General features: G+C 35.0%; 1 protein-coding gene and 1 pseudogene across 1 annotated transcript in view; both read left to right on the forward strand.

Moving 5' to 3' along the window:
• THSD7B (thrombospondin type 1 domain containing 7B) overlaps positions 1-19,024 on the forward strand; it is a 1,134,773-nt gene that overhangs the window by 352,520 nt on the left and 763,229 nt on the right. The window contains exon 3 of the mRNA XM_074215070.1: positions 9,799-10,606. Within this exon, the coding sequence (XP_074071171.1) occupies positions 9,799-10,606 (808 nt within the window). The remainder of the gene's footprint in view (positions 1-9,798; positions 10,607-19,024) is intronic.
• On the forward strand, positions 11,024-17,553 carry LOC141508736 (histone H2A.Z pseudogene; annotated as a pseudogene).

Here is a 19,024-nt window from a genome sequence, read left to right on the forward strand (position 1 = left end):
AGTTTTAACATTCTCTAACCCAGATCTATTTTCCAGGTCAGGTGTTTTTCCAGTGAGATATTTCTCATTTTCTTCTACATTTTTCCATTCTTTTGGTTTTGTATTATTGTTTCTTGATTTCTCATGAAGTCAGTAGCTTCAATTTGAATATTTAAGTAATTATTTTCTTCAGTGAACTTTTGTAGTTCCTTTTCCATTTGGTAAATTCTATTGCTTAAGGAATATTTTTTCTTTGGTGAATTTTTATGCCTCTTTTTTTTATAAGGCATTTATAAGGCATTCTTTCCTTATTGACTTTTTATACCTCTTTTTCCATTTAGTTTGTTTTTAAGATGTTATTTTCTTCAGTTTTTTTTTTTGTATGTGTATTCCCTTTAATAAGCTGCTGACTTGTTTTTCATGATAGTTTTTCATTATTCTTATTTCTCTTCGTAATTTTTCCTCTACCTCTCTTACTTGATTTTCAAGATCTTTTTTGAGCACTTTAGGGGCCCCAAGCCAACTCATATTTTTTGGAATCTTTGGATTCAGGAGCTTTGACTTTGTTATCTTCTTGGGAGTTTGTCCTTTGAACTTCCTTGTCATCATAATAACTTCCCATGGTCTAATTTTTTTACTGCCCTTATTTTCTCATTTTCTCCAGTCTTTGACTTTATTTTAACTCTTTGTTAAAGTAGGCTTCTGTTTTCCAGGTATAGGGAACACTCTCCCATGCTTTTGGTATTTTGTGAAGTTGTTTTCTGAGACACTTCTGGGGACTTGTAAGTTTTCAGTTCTTCCAAGGTGGTATGACCTAAGGAAGGTGTTTACTCTCCTGGCCTGTGCAAGACCACAAGCACTCTTCTTTTCTGTCCTGGAACTGTAAACCCGAACTCTGGCACATTAGCTCTCCTCTTTGCCCTAGGACTGTGACCAGGGTCTAAGTATGAGCAAAGCAATACAGTCTTGCCTCAGTGCTTAAAAAGAGAGCCCTGTAATCTCCTGACAAGTTGTTCAGTCCCTCATGATTTATGGATTGAGACTTCTGGAATCTGCCACTGTTGCTGGTTATCCAGTAGTTCCCTAGGTCTGGTCCTCATTTGCTGGGTCTGAGCTACAGTTCTGAGGCCTGTGCTGGACTACATTCCATTCTCCCCCAAGTGCCACAGACCTTTCCTGCTGACCTTCCAAATTTTCTGGAATTTGTGGACTGAGAGGTTTGGATTGGAAACCACCACTGCTGCCACTGATTCAATCTCCCTAAGGACTGCCCTCATTTTGTGGCTGGGGCTGTGATGACCTGCACTTATCTCTTACCCTTGAGCAACATACCTTTCCTGTCAATCTTCCTGGTTGTCTTGAGCTGGAAATTTGTTTCATAGCATCTTTTTGAGTTCCGTAACTCCAGAATTTTTTTGTAATCATTATTTAAAGGTATTTGGAGAGATTTTCTTGAGAACTCAGATGAGTCCCTGCCTTTACTCTAACATCTTGTCTCTACCCCTAGAACTTGTTAATTGAAAAGAAAATCAACAAGTCCACTCTGTAACAAAAAGAAGATGGTAGAATCAAATTTGGCTGAAATTAACTAACTGTAAAATTCATTATAATCTTTAATGCTTCAGTACCACCCCCCCACACCATTGTGGTTTCATGAGTTGTGATTATCATTCTCATTGCCTTTTTGTCAACCTTCAGAAAGTACTGAGCCTCTCTGTATTTTCAAGATAAGCAAATCTTTAAGTACAGTGCTGGGATTGAGTGGAGGCTTTTCAAGGTTATCTGAAAGATTCATGGCATCAAAACTATGTTATAATAATACTAGTATGGTTTAATATCTACTATGGCAGATATTATGGTATCTATTATGGTAGGCAAAATATCTAATATCTATTAGATATCCAAAAACTCTAGTTTTTAAATGTGTAAAGTTGTAATGAGACCATATAGCTTCAGAAGTACTCATCTAAACAGTTACTTGACCAATATTTAGAGATTTCTAGCTTGTGTAGAACCTATCAACTCTTTCAAATTATAGGGGCATCTGATTAGGACTTATATTGAAAGCATTAAAAATAACTTGTTACAAGAGATTCTATTTATTTTATTTTTTCTTTTCTGATGCTGAAACTCAGAAATCATATAGTCTAAAGCACAATTTGCCTCAAGTAGGAGGTATAGTAATTTCATTTAATTTTATAAAAACGTTGTATGTTTTAGAATTCTTGTTCAGTGTTAAAATTATCATTAAAACATTTGCTTCATTGACTTATTTAACCAAATACCAGGCAATGCAGAAAAAACATCTTAATTTTTAAATTAAAAAATTGAGGAAAGCCAAAGGGAATCATGAAGAAATTTGATTGAAGAAGATTTTGAAATCAGTAATTTCATAGCAGAGCAGCAACATGATATAATGGATACATAGCAGGCCTTGGAGCCTGGAAGGTATAAATTTAAGACCTCACTTGACTTATTGTGGAAACATGGGAAAACCACTTCTCAATGCCCCAGGGAATTTTCAATAAGCCAATCAACAATTATGATTAAACATTAACACGTTCCAAGTACTGTGATAGTTTCTGGAGATATAAATTCAAAAGCATGACAGTCCTTGTGCTCTAGGAATTTAAATTATACTGAGGAGGCATAGTATGCTTATAGAAAACAAAATCACATATGTTTATATGAAAACATATACATATAATAGAATTAGTAAGAATTCAGAAAGATTTCTTGAAGGAAATAATTGTATAATTGAGCCCTAAAAGGAAATAGGGGCTCCAAGAGGAGGTAGAATATTCCAGAGATATGGAATAGATTTTTAAAGGCATTGAGTTAGGGGAACAGAGTGTCAGCTTTGGGGAAGAAAAGAGAATGCTTTGGTTGGAGCAGATACGTCAAGAGTAAGCCAGAACCAGATGTACATGTAATGGAGAAATTTTTGAGAAAATAAATAACACTATACAACACAGAATTTGCTCAATTGTGATTTTCCAACTCAGTATGCTGAGGGCAAGGATCATTTTTATTTGTATTTGATAACACTAGGCAATATATTAGAACATTGAAGATGCTAAGGTCATCCACTGCATGCTGGACCATCACTGATATCTTGATTTTTTGTCTTGCTCTTGGACTTTGATGACTCTGGAAGAGAGAGCAAGGCTGAATTTTGTGCAACTCTCATATCTAATTCTTACATAAGTCAAGAAAACACCTACTAATGTCATTGGTCTTCTTTGAAAATGAAGGAAGAACAATGATAGCAATAGATTAGGGCATAGAGTTATATAATCCATCTAGAAAGATAAAATGGATTTTGATCTTGAAGGACTTTAAATGACAAACAGAAGAAATTGTATTTTACCATAGTTGTAACAGGCAACCACTCTCATTTTGGAGCAAGAAAGTGATAAGATCAGACTTGTGCTTTGAAAATAATAGTTTTGTAGCTGTGTGAAAGATGTAAGGGAGATAAGCAGAAATTGGTTGTAGGAAGATGATTTGGAGTGATGGAGACCTAAACCAGAGTGGTGTAGTGAGAGTGAAGAGAAGGGGAGTGTTGCAAGGAATTTTGACAAGGTAAAATTGATAAAACACAGAAACTGAGTGGATATAGAATATAGATAAAAGTCAAGTGAAAAGAATGGTTCTGAACCTGGGTTGCTGGAAGAATGCTGGAATTCTCAATAGAAATTAGAAGAGAGGTTTGGTTTAGGTAAGAAATAAGTTGTCCGAGTATATTTAGAGGAGAGAGTTAATTTTCTCTACAAGCACTTCCCCCCCCCCCCGAATGAAATAACAAGTCTAAATGCCCCATCCCTAGTCCCTTAATGAAAAAATAATATTCTTCTAAGTATGTACTAAATTTTTTTCAAACATAACGACTATTCAAGAAACTCCTACTTTTCTGTATGATTAACTTGTGCTCTGAAATAATTGCTTCTACTGTATCATGAGCTGTCATTGACTAGAACAAATATGTAATGATAATATGTAGATTCCATTCTAGAGGTAATTTCTATCGTTAAAAGCGGAACTCATTTTAAAGACAGTGTGACTATTCTTATAAAGACATTTTAAGCTATTTAAGGCCAAAGAATGGTATGATGTCACCTGCAGTAATCTTTTTCCCCCAAGTGACAGCATTTGATCGACAATGTAGCCTAACAAAATTAGCTTTGTCAGGTTTGAAAAGTGTGAGTACTGCAGTATAGTTGGAATGTAATGATTGACTTGACTGAAGGTTAAGGTCAGAATAGTTCCTTGGGACTGTTTTCTTATGAATTGAGTGTGGATGACTGAGGCACATTCATAGTTCAGCTCTTACTTCACTGTCAATATACTGAATAGTTTAAAATATAATCGCTAGCTTCTGTGTTACACACATAAACACTTGCATAAATAAATTTGAGTTTTGTGATTCACATCTGGATGTGCTTTCTATTTCTCTGCTGTAAAAATCTGTATGCTATAGAAGTTGTGAATGGTCTCTGTAGTCATTACAATGCTGGTGCAGAGGCAAAGGTTATGGTTTAAACTGATAAGCTTACATCGTGTCTAGACTGCATTTCAAGTGTTTGTGAAGAAACTTAATTTTGACCCTTTTATATATCTAAGTATTTTCAGAGAAAGGAGCAAATTTTGTCCTCTGGATTTCTCACCAAATATGATAATATACCTTCTACATAGCGATTCCAGTGGTGATTATGTTTTGTTTTTTTTAAGACCAGACTTTAGAAGCAAAACAAACCCCATAAAAATAATTTTAAAATCACCAGATTTCTGTACCCTTAATCCAGATGCAGAGAATTGTTTAAACCTTCTTTAAATGTCTTCCCTAACCTCCCTTCCTGCTCCCTAAAAAAAAAAAAATGTATATTTTAACATACGCTAATCGAAAACTCTGGTTACAAATTACTACTCTACTCCTTGCAATCTTGAGAAATGAATGTCCCAAATTTTCTCATTCTCAATCTTACAATGGAATCCTACCTTCTTGTTATTTATTTGACCAGGTTCCTAATGCATACTCTCTCCATATTTTTATATTTCATGGCACTATCCTTTCTTAGTTACTTAGTTATTTTGTTGTTGCTCAGTACTGTCCAACTCTTTGTGACTTCATTTGTGGTTGTCTTGGCAAAGATATACTGGACTGATATGCAATTTCATGTTGGATTGATCCTTCTCAAGTCTTCTTTGTTGGTTTCATCATCACTATCATATTTTCTTACTGTGAGTTGTAGCCCTTAGGCTCTACCTCTTCTCTTTTCTATTTCATTCCACATTTTCTCATATGGTAGGTACCCTCATTAGTTCCCATAGAATTATCATCTCTATGGAGATGACTTCACAATTTATATATCCAGCCCTCACCTCCTAGTTTTACATTAACAACTGTCTGATAGAAAATTTGAGCTGGATATCTTAAAAGCCTCTTGGACTTAACATTTCTAAATTATAAGTCATAATCTCTGCCTTCCAATACACACACACACACACACACACACACACACACACAAAGACAAGTCTCTTCCAAATTTTCCTATTTTTGTTGAGGTTCTATCTCCTACCTAGATTGCACAGTGACTTTCCTAATGCACAATTCTGACCATGTTAAATCCCTACTTGATAAACTCCATTGTCTCCCTGCAATAGAAACTTCTTTATTCATTATTAAAGTCCTTTATAATTTTGTCTCAACTTACCTTTCCATCATTTTTAATGCACCATTCCCCTATCACTACTCTACAATTCAGGCAAATTTTCTTTTCTGTTCTCATCCAGAACATTCCATTTCCCATCTAGAGTATCATCCCTGGAATTAGGAGGACCTGTGTTCAAATACGGTCTCAGACACTTAATAGCTGTGTGATATTGGGCTTTACCCTGATTGTCTCACCTCCTGGGCCATCTCCAGTAATCCTGATTCATATCTGGCCACTGGACTCAGATGGCTCTAGAAGAGAAAATGAGGCTGGTGACTTGGCCAAATTCAAATTCAATTCACTTGCTTGTCATGGCATCACGTCCCTAAAGTAATAGACTTCTTTGAAAACAAAGAACAAATGCCATCATCATCATTTCCCATTGCCATTGATCTGTACTGGCTGCATCCCATACCTTTCATGCACTCCCTTCTTCCCTTTAAGATTCACCTCATGTTCTACCTCCTGCATAAAGTTCTCACCCTAGCTGCCTTTGCCTTCCCCTCTCCCTATGATCACATGTATGACATATAATTTCATTTATAACTTAATTTTTACAAAAAGTAAGCATATGATCTTATCTGATGGAACTTAAGTTTCTTGAGGTCAGGATCAGTTTCATCTTTTCTCGGTATTCCCCACATTATAACAGTGACTGGTAAGAATTAGGTGTTTAATAATAGATAATATTTCTATAAGAATTTAAGATTTTATGAGTGCTTTATATCTTAAGTCATTTGAGATAAAAACAGGACTATATTAGGGGTTGTTAGGACTCAATAAAGTCACTGATGTTGAACACAGACATCACTTAGTTTACCTTTTTTCCTATTTACACTCCTCTATCCCCACCTTTAATAAATGAGGAAAATAAAGTGTAGGATGCTAAAGACTTACCTAAGTAGAAGAGCAACATCAATCTAGTTCCCCAGCTCTAAATTCAGCATTCTAATCCTCTTTTCATGATACACCATCTTGCTTCTCCCATTGCAATAGGGTTTTCATTCCCAAGTCCATTGATGGTCTCACCATGCCCTACTTTAACAAGTCTTCAGAAAATACTAGAAAGCAATGCTGGTAGGCAATCTAGCTACTAGGTGGTATAGTAGTGGAGTGCTATGTCTGGCTTCAGGAAGAACAGCTTACTAGCTGTGTGACTGAGAAGTCACTCAATTTTCTCAGTTACGGCAATAATATTAGCACCTGCAGTTGAAGTTGTTGTGAGGATCAAATCAAACACTTATAAAGTGCTAAGCATAAAGCACAGCACCTAGTAGGAAGCATATAAATGTTAGCTATTATTTATGTATTAATTACCTTTATCATCATCACCACCATCATCATCATCATCACCATTATCATTATTTCTATCAAGCCTCTTCCCATTCATACTTTTTTCTTATAGGGACTTAGTTGCTATCTCCAACTTGTATTTTTACAATGTTTTAAAGTTAACAATGCATTTTCAATAATACATTATTTCATTTGAGTCTACCAACAACCCTATGATGTCACTGCTATTAACATTTCCATTTTATAGATGAGGAAACTGAAACTACAGGTAATCAATTGACTTGCTCAGGGTCACAGAATTGTATGTCAATATTAGCAGAATCTGAATTAGGATCTTTCTAACTCCAGGTCCAGTACTTTATTTACTGAAATGTCTAGCTATATCTATGATAGATTATAATTATAAATTATAAAATGTATTTATTATAAAATTTATTCCAATTATAAAATTGGAATGAGATAATGAAGAGATAGGAGGAGGTAAAGGGTAAGTGAGAGTGCTCCATCTATTTGAGTTTCTTCTGCATTTCCCAAATCTTGTTAAATTTCTGTGGGTGGTGGGCGTGGGGGTTTACCTTAATTATCTTCAAAGTATGAATGGGGAGAATCTTTACCTGTTTAGTCAAAAAGTATCTATTTAGCACCTATTATATACTAAGATTACAAAAGTCAAAGATAGTCCTTGCTCTCAAAGAAGTCACAGTCTAATGGAAAAGGCAACATGTAAAAATCTATGAAAAAGGGACAAATAGGTGGCACAGTGAATTGAGCAACTGCTCCTAGAATCAGGAGGACCTGAGTACAAATATAATTTCATATATTTACTGGCTGTGTGACCCTGGGCAAGTCACTGATTTAATCCTGATTATCAAGGAAAAAATCAAACTCCAAAAACTATGAACAAGGTATTGACAGAATATATTAGAGGGAAGGCATTATTCCTCTTTAAGAATGAAGGATGAATAGCAACAGCTGTTAAGGATGAATAGCAACAGCTGTTCCTGCATGGAGAAGAGGGAAGAATTCTGACTTTTCTATGACAGTCATGAATGAATCTAGCATCTTGAAAGAAGTAAAGCAATATGATGGGGGAATTATAGATTGCAGGAACCGGTGAAAGGGAAAAGATAGAGAATAATAAACCATATTTATACAGCACTAATATTCATAAAGTGCTTCCCTCATAAACAATCCCTTGAAAGTGTGTGGTATAATTATCATTATCCCCATTGTACAGATTAGAAAATTGAGGCTCACATGAATTAAGTGATTTTCCTGAAGTCTTATAGTTTGCGTTGATACTAGGTCTTTTTGACTCCAAATCCAGAAGTCTCTAATATCCAGTTGTTCATTGCCATTTGTGAAGACCATCAGATATTGCAAAGAGCTGACATTTCTTTTTCAAAGTGCATTCTCTTTTGTGGCTCTGAATGTAATTTATGGATAGAGCAATTGGCCAGGAGTCAAGAACTCAGTTGAAATCCTAATTTATACATTTACTATGTGACCTTGATGAAGTTCTTTAACCTTTATTTGCCTCAGTTTCCTCAATTAGAAAATGAAGATAGTAATAGCACCTACTTCCCAGAATTGTTGTGAGGATCAAATGAGATACCATTTATAAAAGTGCTATATAAATACTAACTACTAAAGCTATTGTTTTTATTTTTACTTTTAATTGAGAAGGGATATCCTGGTCTAGAGTTATCACAAGTGTTGAATTATAGAGTAATATCCAGCAAAGGATCACATATCTATAAACATGATTTCATAAGATCATAGATTTAAAAATGAAAAAAGGTCTTAAAAGTCACATAGTTCAATGTCCTCTCATTTAAGTTCCTGGAAGGATAAAATCACCCTAGGCGAATAGCGCTCACTCCACTGGGAGAGAGGAGATGAAATTGAAATCCAAATCATGACATTACAAAGCCAGTATTTTTCCCAACTTAATTCACTTTTAATTCTTTGGAGATAAAATTTTACTCTAAACATGTCATTTTAAAATGTAGCAATTTTATATTATTATTTTATTATACATTTATATATTTTTTAAAAAGATAGCTCATTTGAGGGGAGCAGGCTATATTTGGAAATTACTTGTAGGCCAATTAGTATTGTATAATTTCTCAAGTATTTAAAAAATAATATTTATTTATGTGTATTAGTTCTATTCTTAAAATATTTTCCCTTTAAAATCATATTCCATGAAACCATAACCTGTGTCAAATGTGAAATGATTAAGTAAATTAAGTGCATGAATGTAATTGAATATTATGGAACTCTAATAAACCATGAAAATGAAGACATCAAAGTCACCTAGGACTTATTTGAACTTGTATAGAGTGAAGTAAGTAGAACCAGGGAAATAATCCACACAAATACTACAGTAATGAAAATAAAAAGAGAGAAAAGTGAAAATAAATACTATTATGGTCATAATGACTAGGCTTGTCCCTGAAGAGATGAAAAAATGTCACTCCTCTAATTCAGATGATGGATGAATGTTTACATTTACTGTTAGAATAACTCAATGTATTGGTTAGAATTTGTGAACTTTTTTTTACATTCACTTTTATGTCTTTATTTTATGCATATTAATGTTGATAATAGATATTGGACTCAGAGAAGTAATATATTTGGGAGTGAAGGTGATACAAAAATAAAAATAATAAAATTAATGATAAAATATGACCTTTTTAAGAAGTCAATTGTACTTCAAGAGTATAAAATAGATTCTTATTTTTCTTTAAACCAAAGCAAGAGTAGATTTGTTAATAATTTTCCACTTTGTTTTTTTAAATCCATTTAGGTCCATGGGGGAGATGTTCAGGTAACTGTGGACCAGGTGGTATTCAGACTCGAGGAGTGTGGTGCTTTCACCTAGAAGGTTGGACAAGTCTTCTGTCAAATTGTGAAGAGGCTGATAAACCTGAGAAGGAAAGAAGTTGTTTTAGAGTATGTGACTGGCACGGTGAACTCTTTGAATGGGAGGTGTCAGAGTGGCAGATTTGTGTGCTGGCCCCAGTTCTTGGTGAAGTCAGATCGAGGACTTCTGAGTGTGTGACAGCCCAGCATGGACTTCAGCACCGGACAGTACATTGTATTCAAAAACTGAACCGAACTGTAGTTATCAGTCAAATATGTGAATATTTTGCACCTCAGCCACCCACAGAACAAGCTTGCCTCATTCCTTGTCCCCGGGATTGTGTTGTCTCTGAGTTCTCACCGTGGTCTGTCTGCAGCAAGGGGTGTGGAAAGAAGCTGCAGCACAGGACTAGATCAGTAATATCTCCCCCTCTCTATGGAGGTGTGATGTGTCCAAATCTCACGGAAGCAAGGGCCTGTGATTTTCACATCCCCTGTCCCCTTGGGGAAGAGGAATATGTATTTAGCCTTAAAGTTGGACCTTGGAGTAAATGTAGACTGCCTCATCTTAAGGAAGTTAGTTTAAGTGGAAGGACTATGCTGGACTTTAGCTCTGATTCAAAAGAGCAATTCACATTTAAGCATCAAGGCTATAAGCCACATCACCATTCCAAGCCATGGGATATAGAAATAGGTTATCAGACAAGACAGGTTCGATGTACAAGAAGTGATGGGAAAAATGCGATGTTAAGGTAGGATGCCTTAAATATTGACATATTTTTATTAATATTTTATAGATTTATTCTTCAGTAACTTTTACTATATAACATATGTATAGATAGGTGTGTATAATTGTATATCTATAAAAAATTAAAATTTCAGGTACATTTATGTTATTTTAATTAATTATTAGCAATAGGAAAGACATTGTTCTATATGATTCTGCAATCTGTAAACCATTTATATCCTTTAAGTCTTTTTATGCAGACAAATTTTCATATTTTCTCCAAGAGTTCAACAAAAGGAACAAGGCACTGCTGTTTTTTAAGTGAATAGAAACTTTGCTGCTATTTAGTAAGAACTCAAATTCACTTCGTTTCCAGATTTTAGGTGCAAATATATGTTATTTTTGGTCAGTATCATTGACTTTTATAGACGTGTATGTGAACATGTGTGATTATGTATGTGTATTTGAATGAGTGATGGTAAGTTTTTACTATGTGACTTTTTATTGTTTTTTTCTTGAATATACATCTTTTGGAAAGCATCCTTTGTGCTGGTATTGTAAAATAATCCCCTGTTTGATATATGTTACAGCTTATTTGTAGGTACCATGGAGTTCTTCATTACCTTTTGAGTTTTTCTGTTGTGTGCTTAATATGAGTTGTTATATCCAAAATGTCTTTTATTCTCTTATAATTATGCCACAAAGTTGAAGTATATTATAATTACAAGTTGAGTTAAAAGAGTTTGTTTTAATAAGAATATTAGGTTTTATATCAGCACTGATTGGAATTGGCACATAAAAGAAGAGCAAAGGGAAATCAGGTGTATGATAACAGCAACTATTTCAAAAATTATAATTGTTTTATTTTAGCCCACATTTAGAGAAATCCAATCTGAATTTCAGAAGATTCTTGAAAGAACTATTATTTCAATTTCTCCCCAGATAATTTAAATGAAAGCATCAAAGCATCATCAATTTTCTTCAAAATTAAACTATCTTTCAATGATAATAGTATTATCAACATAATAGTTACTGCTTTCATTGCTTGATATTTGCTTAGGTGCTTACATTGTTGTGAATCTCAGGAGGGATGCACAAGACTGTATTGATTCTTATTTCCATTCATCTTAGAGGATTAATATTCTTTATCCAGGATATTCCACTCTAATTTGTATCACTTCTAGTTAGAAATTGTGTCAAGAGTTATTTGATATTTCTTATTATTTGATTTTTTCATGTAACCCATTGAACCTATAAATTACTTTGATCTTTATCATTTGGACATGTGAGTCATCCTGATAAAACATTCTTCCCTGACCTTCTATGCTTGTCATTCTTGCCAGCTATAGTAGAGCCTACTCTATCTCTAAAACTCTACACTGAAGTTGAGCTCTTTTGATTGGTGAGTGAATGAAAACTCAACTAATGTATATTATCCATTCTGTTCCTGGACAATATCCTGACAATGCTTGATATCCCATGTTATCATCCAATAACATCTACCCAATTTAGATGTCTTGTCACTTAGCCCTGACACTGGGCTCAGAGTCACTACCTCCCCTCCCTCCATTCCTTTCTTGGGAAGAACAATTAAATCAATGCTGCCACTACTACTGGAGATAATGTTGCAATCTATTTGCCATGTGCTTCCATTCATAATCTTTGCAACTGTCTAGGCCAATGATTTCCAAAGGAGAGACATGAACTCCTAGAGAGATATGAGGGTTATAGCATTACCCCCAAAAGTGTTAGATCAATCAGTAAGAGGGTGGAGAAATTGAGTTATATCCTAACCTTAGCTCATAGGATAATTATGGACCTTGTCTCTACTATAACCATACTTACCCTTCACCCATTATGATTTCACACTCCTTGAGGCTGTGTCCTAGTTTCCATTGTGCAAGCTCCTAACCACCTCACTTTCATGCATGTTTTCCCCAAGGACTATATAAATTAACTCTCTACAGGTAGCAACGGGAGCAGGTATCATTGGGAATTGCCCCCTACCTCTAATCTCCAAATACTTATGTCCTCCTCTCCCCTTACATCACTAGGGAGCTGCAGCAAATATCCTTTGAATGGCAGTTCCTGTGCTGAAAGGCATTGATTGATAAGGAAGTCCTATTCCTCTCCTTTTTCATTTTTGAACATGAGTCTAACAGTGCTTTATATAAATATAGTGACATGCATTCTTAGAAAATATAATCTATAATAAAATATGTTTGAAGACCTCTGGTTTAGACCAAAACTCCCATCCCTGATTACTACTATTTTTATTTGTTGCATCTTTGTTAGAATGTAAGTTCCTTGAGGATAGAGGCTGTTTTGCTTTTTTTAAAAAATAATCCTGGTGCATAGCTGAGTACCTCACTTGGCTTAAAATGTTGAACAATTTTTTCCCTCCCCCTGTTTAAATAGATAGTATAGTGTAATAATAAGAATGGAATGCAAGATTTTGTTCAGGAAAACAATGTCTATCAGAAATACTATCTATGTGGCCATGAGAAGTTAGTGAATCCCTTTGAGTAAACTTCTGCTTCCTCACATGCAAATTGGGTTTATTATTTCCCTTTTGATCTTTTTTATTTTTTATTTTTAAAATTATTTATTTTTTCATTCATATGCACATGTATATTTTTAAGTTACAAAAGTTCCTTCCAGGGGGTGGTTAGGTGGCGCAATGGACAGAGCACTGGCCCTGGAGTCAAGAGTACCTGAGTTCAAGTCAGACCTCAGACACTTAATAATTACCTAGCTGTGTGGCCTTGGGCAATCCACTTAATCCATTGCCTTGCAAAAAACTAAAAAAAAAATTCCTTCCACCCTCCCTTCTCACCCTACTCTACTCAGCAGCAAACAGTCAGGTTAGCATTGTACACACATATTTTTTTGATAAACATGTTTACACAATAGTCATTTTCAGTATGAGGAACCAGGATTAAGGGAAAGGGATGCATTAGAGATAATTTTTATAAAGTGCTCATCAAACTCTGAAGGGTTGTTTTTTGTTTTGTTTTGTTTTGTTTTGTTTTATTTTGTTTTGTTTTTCTTCCTCTGGATGGGATAACATTGTCCATAGCCAGTCTAATTAGCTGGTCTAAAGTCGTCTTAGCTCTCTGAACTGCTGAGAAGAGCTGCGTCCATCAAAGTCGATCATCTTACAATGTTGTTAATGTGTACATTGTTCTCTTGACTCTAGTCCCTTCACTCAACATCAGAACCCATAAGAATTCAATGCTTCTCTAGAGTCTGAAAATTTATGGTTTCTTAAAGAATGAATAATATTCTTTAGTATTCATGTACCATAACTTGTTCAGTCATTCCCCAATTGATGGGCATCCACTCACTTTCCAATTCTTTGTCACTGCTAAAAGAGCTGCTATGAATATTTTGGAACATGTGAAACTTTTCCCATTTTTTATGATTTCTTCTGGATATAGGCCTAGAATTGGAATTGCTCAGTCAAAAGGAATGAACAGTTTTATTGCTCTTTGGAAGCAGTTCCATATTGCTCTAAAGAATGTTTAGATCCATTTCCAACTCCACCAGCAATGCATCAATGTCCCAATCCTCCCACAATCTCTCCAACATTGATCATTTCCCCTTTTTCTCATTTTGGCCAATCTTATAGTTATGAGGTGATACCTCAGAGTTTTTATAATTTATATTTATTTAATCAATAATGATTTGGAGCACTTTTTCATATAGTTTTATATATATATATATATATATACATTATATACATATATATCTTTAATTTCTTCATTTGAAAACTGTCTATTCATATCCTTTGAGTATTTAACAATTGTGGAATTTGTAACCTTATAAATGTGATGCAATTCTCTATATATTTTAGAAATGAGACCTTTATCAGAACTCTTAGTTGTGAAGATTGTTTCCTAGCTTTCTGCTTTCCTTCTAATTTTGAAAGCATTGATTTTAGTAGTGCAATGTTTTTAAATTCAATATAGTCCAAATCATTAATTTTTGTAGTTTATAATGTGCTTTAATTGTTTGGTCATAAATTTGTACCCTTTCGATATATCTGGTAGATAGAGTATTTCTTGATGTATTAATTTATCTATGGTGTTGCCCTTTATATCTAAATCCTGAACCCATTTTGAGCTTATTTGGTACAGGATGTGAGATGTGGGTCTATGCCTAATTTTTGCCATACTGTTTTCCAGTTTTCCCAACAATTTTTGTCAGACAATGTATTCTTATCAGAGAAACTGATGTCTTTGGGTTTGTGAAACAGTGGATTGTTATTGTCATTTACTGTAGTTTCTTTTAAACCTATCCTAATTCACTGATCCATTATCCTATTTCTTAACCAATACCAGGTAGTTTTGATGACTGCCACTTTATAGTATGTATAGTCTTAGATCTGGTAGAGCTAGGTCACCTTCCTTTACTTTTTTTTTTCAACAATTCCCTTGCTATTCTTGATCTTTTGTTTTTCCAGATGAATTATGTTACTGTTTTTTCTAGTTTGGTATACTAGTTATTTGGTTGTTTGAGTGGTATGGCACTGAATAAGTAATTTAATTTGGCTAGAATTGTCATTTTTATTATATTACCTCAACCTAACCATGAGCAATTGGAATTTTTCTAATTATTTAGATCTGACATTATTTAGGTGAGAAGTGATTTAAAATTGTTTTCATGCAGTTTCTGAGTTGTCTTGGGAGATGTTGTCTATAGTTAATTTAAATGTAATTTATCTTTCTATCTCTTGATCTTGGGCTTTGTGTTCATATATAGAAATGCTGATGATTTATGTGGGTTTATTTTTTATATCCTGCTGCTTTGCTCAATTTGTTAATTGTTTCTAGGAGTTTTTAAGATGATTTTCTCAGGTTCTCTAAGTATACCATCATTTCATTTGCAAAGATGGGTATATTTTTCCACAGTTTCTACTAGTACATAAAATTGTTGCTCAAATGAGATAATAATATGGGGACAGCTTGGTGTTGCAGTGGATAGAACACTGGGCATGGAATCAGTAGAATCTGAGTTCAAATCTGATCTCAGACACATAATAATTACTAAGATGTGTGACGTTGGACAAGTCACTTAAACCCATTGCCTTGCAAAAACCACAACCAAATAAACAAATAAGATAATATATATAAAGCATTTTGAAAATACTAAAACATTATTACTGTTGTTATTATGAAGGATATAGTGTTAAGAAAGTACTAATACATTATTTACTTTCACAGAATGATTTTGATTCAGCTAGAATTAGGTAGTAATTGGTGGCATTACTTTTTTTCATGTAAATGGAAAGATGATACCTCAGGAAGTGACCTGTTCCAATATTGTGTTATTTTGGCACTATCATGTTTCACACTCCTGTTCAAAAAGTGATTGCTATTTCCCCAGCTTAATGGATATCCTAGAGAACAATGGATATAAAGAGCTTTTTTGAAAATATCAAAAATTTTCAAATCGTATTCATTGGTTAATGAGAATCTGATATGTGTATATTGGGGAACAAAACTATTGCGTTATCTTAATTTACATGATTAATTTCAAGTTAACAAATTTTTATTAAGCACCTATTGAGTTCCATTCACTTTACTGAACATCTGGGTTAAATCATACAATCTTTGCTTTAAAAAGCTTATATTGGACTTCCAGCAAGATGGTAGAGAGAAGACAGACACTGTGTTAAGTGCTCCTGGTATCATCTTAAAAATAACATGAAAAAATCTCTTATCAGAAACTTGACTGACAAAAGAAAGCTAGGAGAAGAACACCTACCAACAATTTCTGTCTCAGGGGAGCATGGGTGAACTGGGAGCAGAGACCAGTGGGTAGGCAAAGGGACCAGCATTAGCCTCAGAGGCTTAACTAACTTCAGCCAGGGGGAGGGGAGATCTGCATGGCTGGAAATCATCCAACTTGGTGTGGGATCTGAGCTCTATAGCTTTAGGGAAGCATTCTTCCAGGAACAAATGGTAGCTTCCCCCACACCCTCCCAGATGCAAGAGTGGGATACAGAGACTGGCTTCTTCCCCCAGGGCCCAGCCCATTGTTCAAGGTCAACTCAAACTCTGCAGCTCCTCCTCACTCCCTCCTCACTCCCTCTAGGTTTGGGAAAGGGCTTCAATCACTTCAGCAACAGTAATAACACCTCCTAATGGCTAGCCCTTGCAATTACCAAGCCAAGTGAACAAAGCCTCTAGGGTTTTCAAAACTAAACCTCAGAGAGCCAGCCCTTCCCCCAGCACAAGATCCTAGAAGAATGATGCAAAACCAGCAAAAAGGGGGGAGCCATGGAGAAATACTTAGAAAGAACAGATTCTAACCCAGAGAGGTCTAACACTTCTGAGGAGAATTTGAATTGCAGCCCAGAAAGACTTCCTTGAAGAAATAAAGAAGGAGTTTAAAAATCAGTTGGAAAAACTGGGAAAAGAAGCTCAAAATAAAATTAAAACATTGTAAGAAAAAATTAACATTTCACAATAAGAAAAAAAAAACCTTAGAAAATACAATTGGGATGGCAGGGCCAGTGCCACCAGGTCCTGCAGGCAAGGAGCAGCAAAGCTTTGGGGCAGCAGGGCAGCTTCCCTCCCCCACCTCAGGCTGGTGGGAAGGCTGGGAAAGACGCCAGAAAGGCAAACACAAAGATGGTTTCCCGCTTGCAGAGGGTGGACTTGCAGTTCCCAGTGGGCTGCATCCACCTTCATCTGAAGTCGCGGACAATGAGCCATGGACTTGGCCACCACTGCCGTCTACAGCTCAGCCATCCTGGAGTATCTGATGGGAGAGGTTCTGGAGCTGGTGGGAAACGCATCCAAAGACTTGAAGGTGAAGCCCATCACTCTACATCACTTGCAGCTGGCCATTGGTGGGGATGATGAATTGGACTCTCTTATCAAGGCAACAATTGCCAGTGGTGGTGTAATTCCACACATCCATAAATCTTTGATGGGAAAGAAAGGACAACAGAAGGCTGTTTAAAGGATGCCTGGATTCTGTGTTCTCTCAGGATGCTAAATACTCTTAACAACTGTCCAGTGTTGGTGATTTCCAGTGGATGGTATCTCTGTGAAAACTACAATTTTGCCCTTTTGTAATTCTATTTTGATTAAGTTGGAAGCTTATTTTAGCTTTCCAGCCAACCAAATTTCTGCATTGAAAGCCAAATTAAATAATTCTCTCAAAACAACACTTGGGCAAATGGAAAACCCCTTCAAAAATCGAATTGACCAATTAGAAAAGGAGTTTTGAAAGGTAAATGAAGAAAATTCTTCTCTAAAAAGAAGAATGGAATATGTGGAAATTAATGACTTCATGAGACAACAAGATTCGGTTAAACCAACCAAAAGATTGATAAAATAGAATAAAATGTAAAATACCTCATCAGCAAAACCACTGACCTTGAGAAATGATCAAGAAGGGAAAACCTGAGAATTATCAGCCTTCCTGAAAACATTGAAGAGAAAAAAAGCCTGGACTTAATATTACAGGATTTAGTGATGGAACATTAAAATAACAAATAATGAAAGAATACATTGATCCCCTCCAGAAAGAGATCCTAAAATGAAAACACCAAGAAATATTGTGGCCAAATTCCAGAAGTATCAGCTAAAAGAGAAAATCCTGCAAGCAGCCAGAAAGAAACAATTTAAATACCAAGGAGCCACAGTAAGGATTACTCAGGACCTGGCTGTGTCAATATTAAGGGATCGAAGGGCCTGGAATGAGATATTCCAAAGAGCAAGGGACCCAGGAATGCAGCCAAGAATCCACTACCCAACAGAGCTGATCCTTCTCTTCTAGGGGAAAAGATGGACATTTAATAAAATGGGAGACTTCCAATATTTCCTGATGAAAAGACCAGAGCTAAATAGAAAATTTGGACATCAAACAGCAGGTTCAAAAGACACATGAAAAGGTAAAGGAAAAAAATATATAGACAGAAAAACTCTACTAGTGGGAGACCTCAACCTACTGCTCTCAGATTTAGGTAAATCACAAAATAAACAAGAAGGAAGTTAAGGAGATAAATAGATTGTTAGAAAACTTAGATATGATGGACTTATGGAGGAAATTGAATGGGGATAGAAAGGAATATACTTTTATTCTCTGCATTACATGGCATATACACAAAAATTAACAATGTACTAGGGCATAAAAACATAATGATCAATTGCAGAAAGGTAGAAATAGTGAATATAGCTTTCTCATATCATAATGCAAGAAAAATCATATGCAATATTGCACAAAGGAGATATAGACCCAAAAGTAATTGGAAAGTAAATGAACTCATTTTAAAGAATGAGTGGATCAAGCAACAAATTATAGAAAGAATTATTTCATCCTAGATAATGACAATAATGAAATAATATAACAAAACCTATGGGATTCACTCAAGGCAGCTGTCAGGGGATATATTATAATCTTTAAATGTTTACATGAATAAATTAGA

This window comes from Macrotis lagotis, chromosome 1 (assembly GCF_037893015.1).
Source record: "Macrotis lagotis isolate mMagLag1 chromosome 1, bilby.v1.9.chrom.fasta, whole genome shotgun sequence".
Lineage (NCBI taxonomy): Eukaryota > Metazoa > Chordata > Mammalia > Peramelemorphia > Peramelidae > Macrotis > Macrotis lagotis.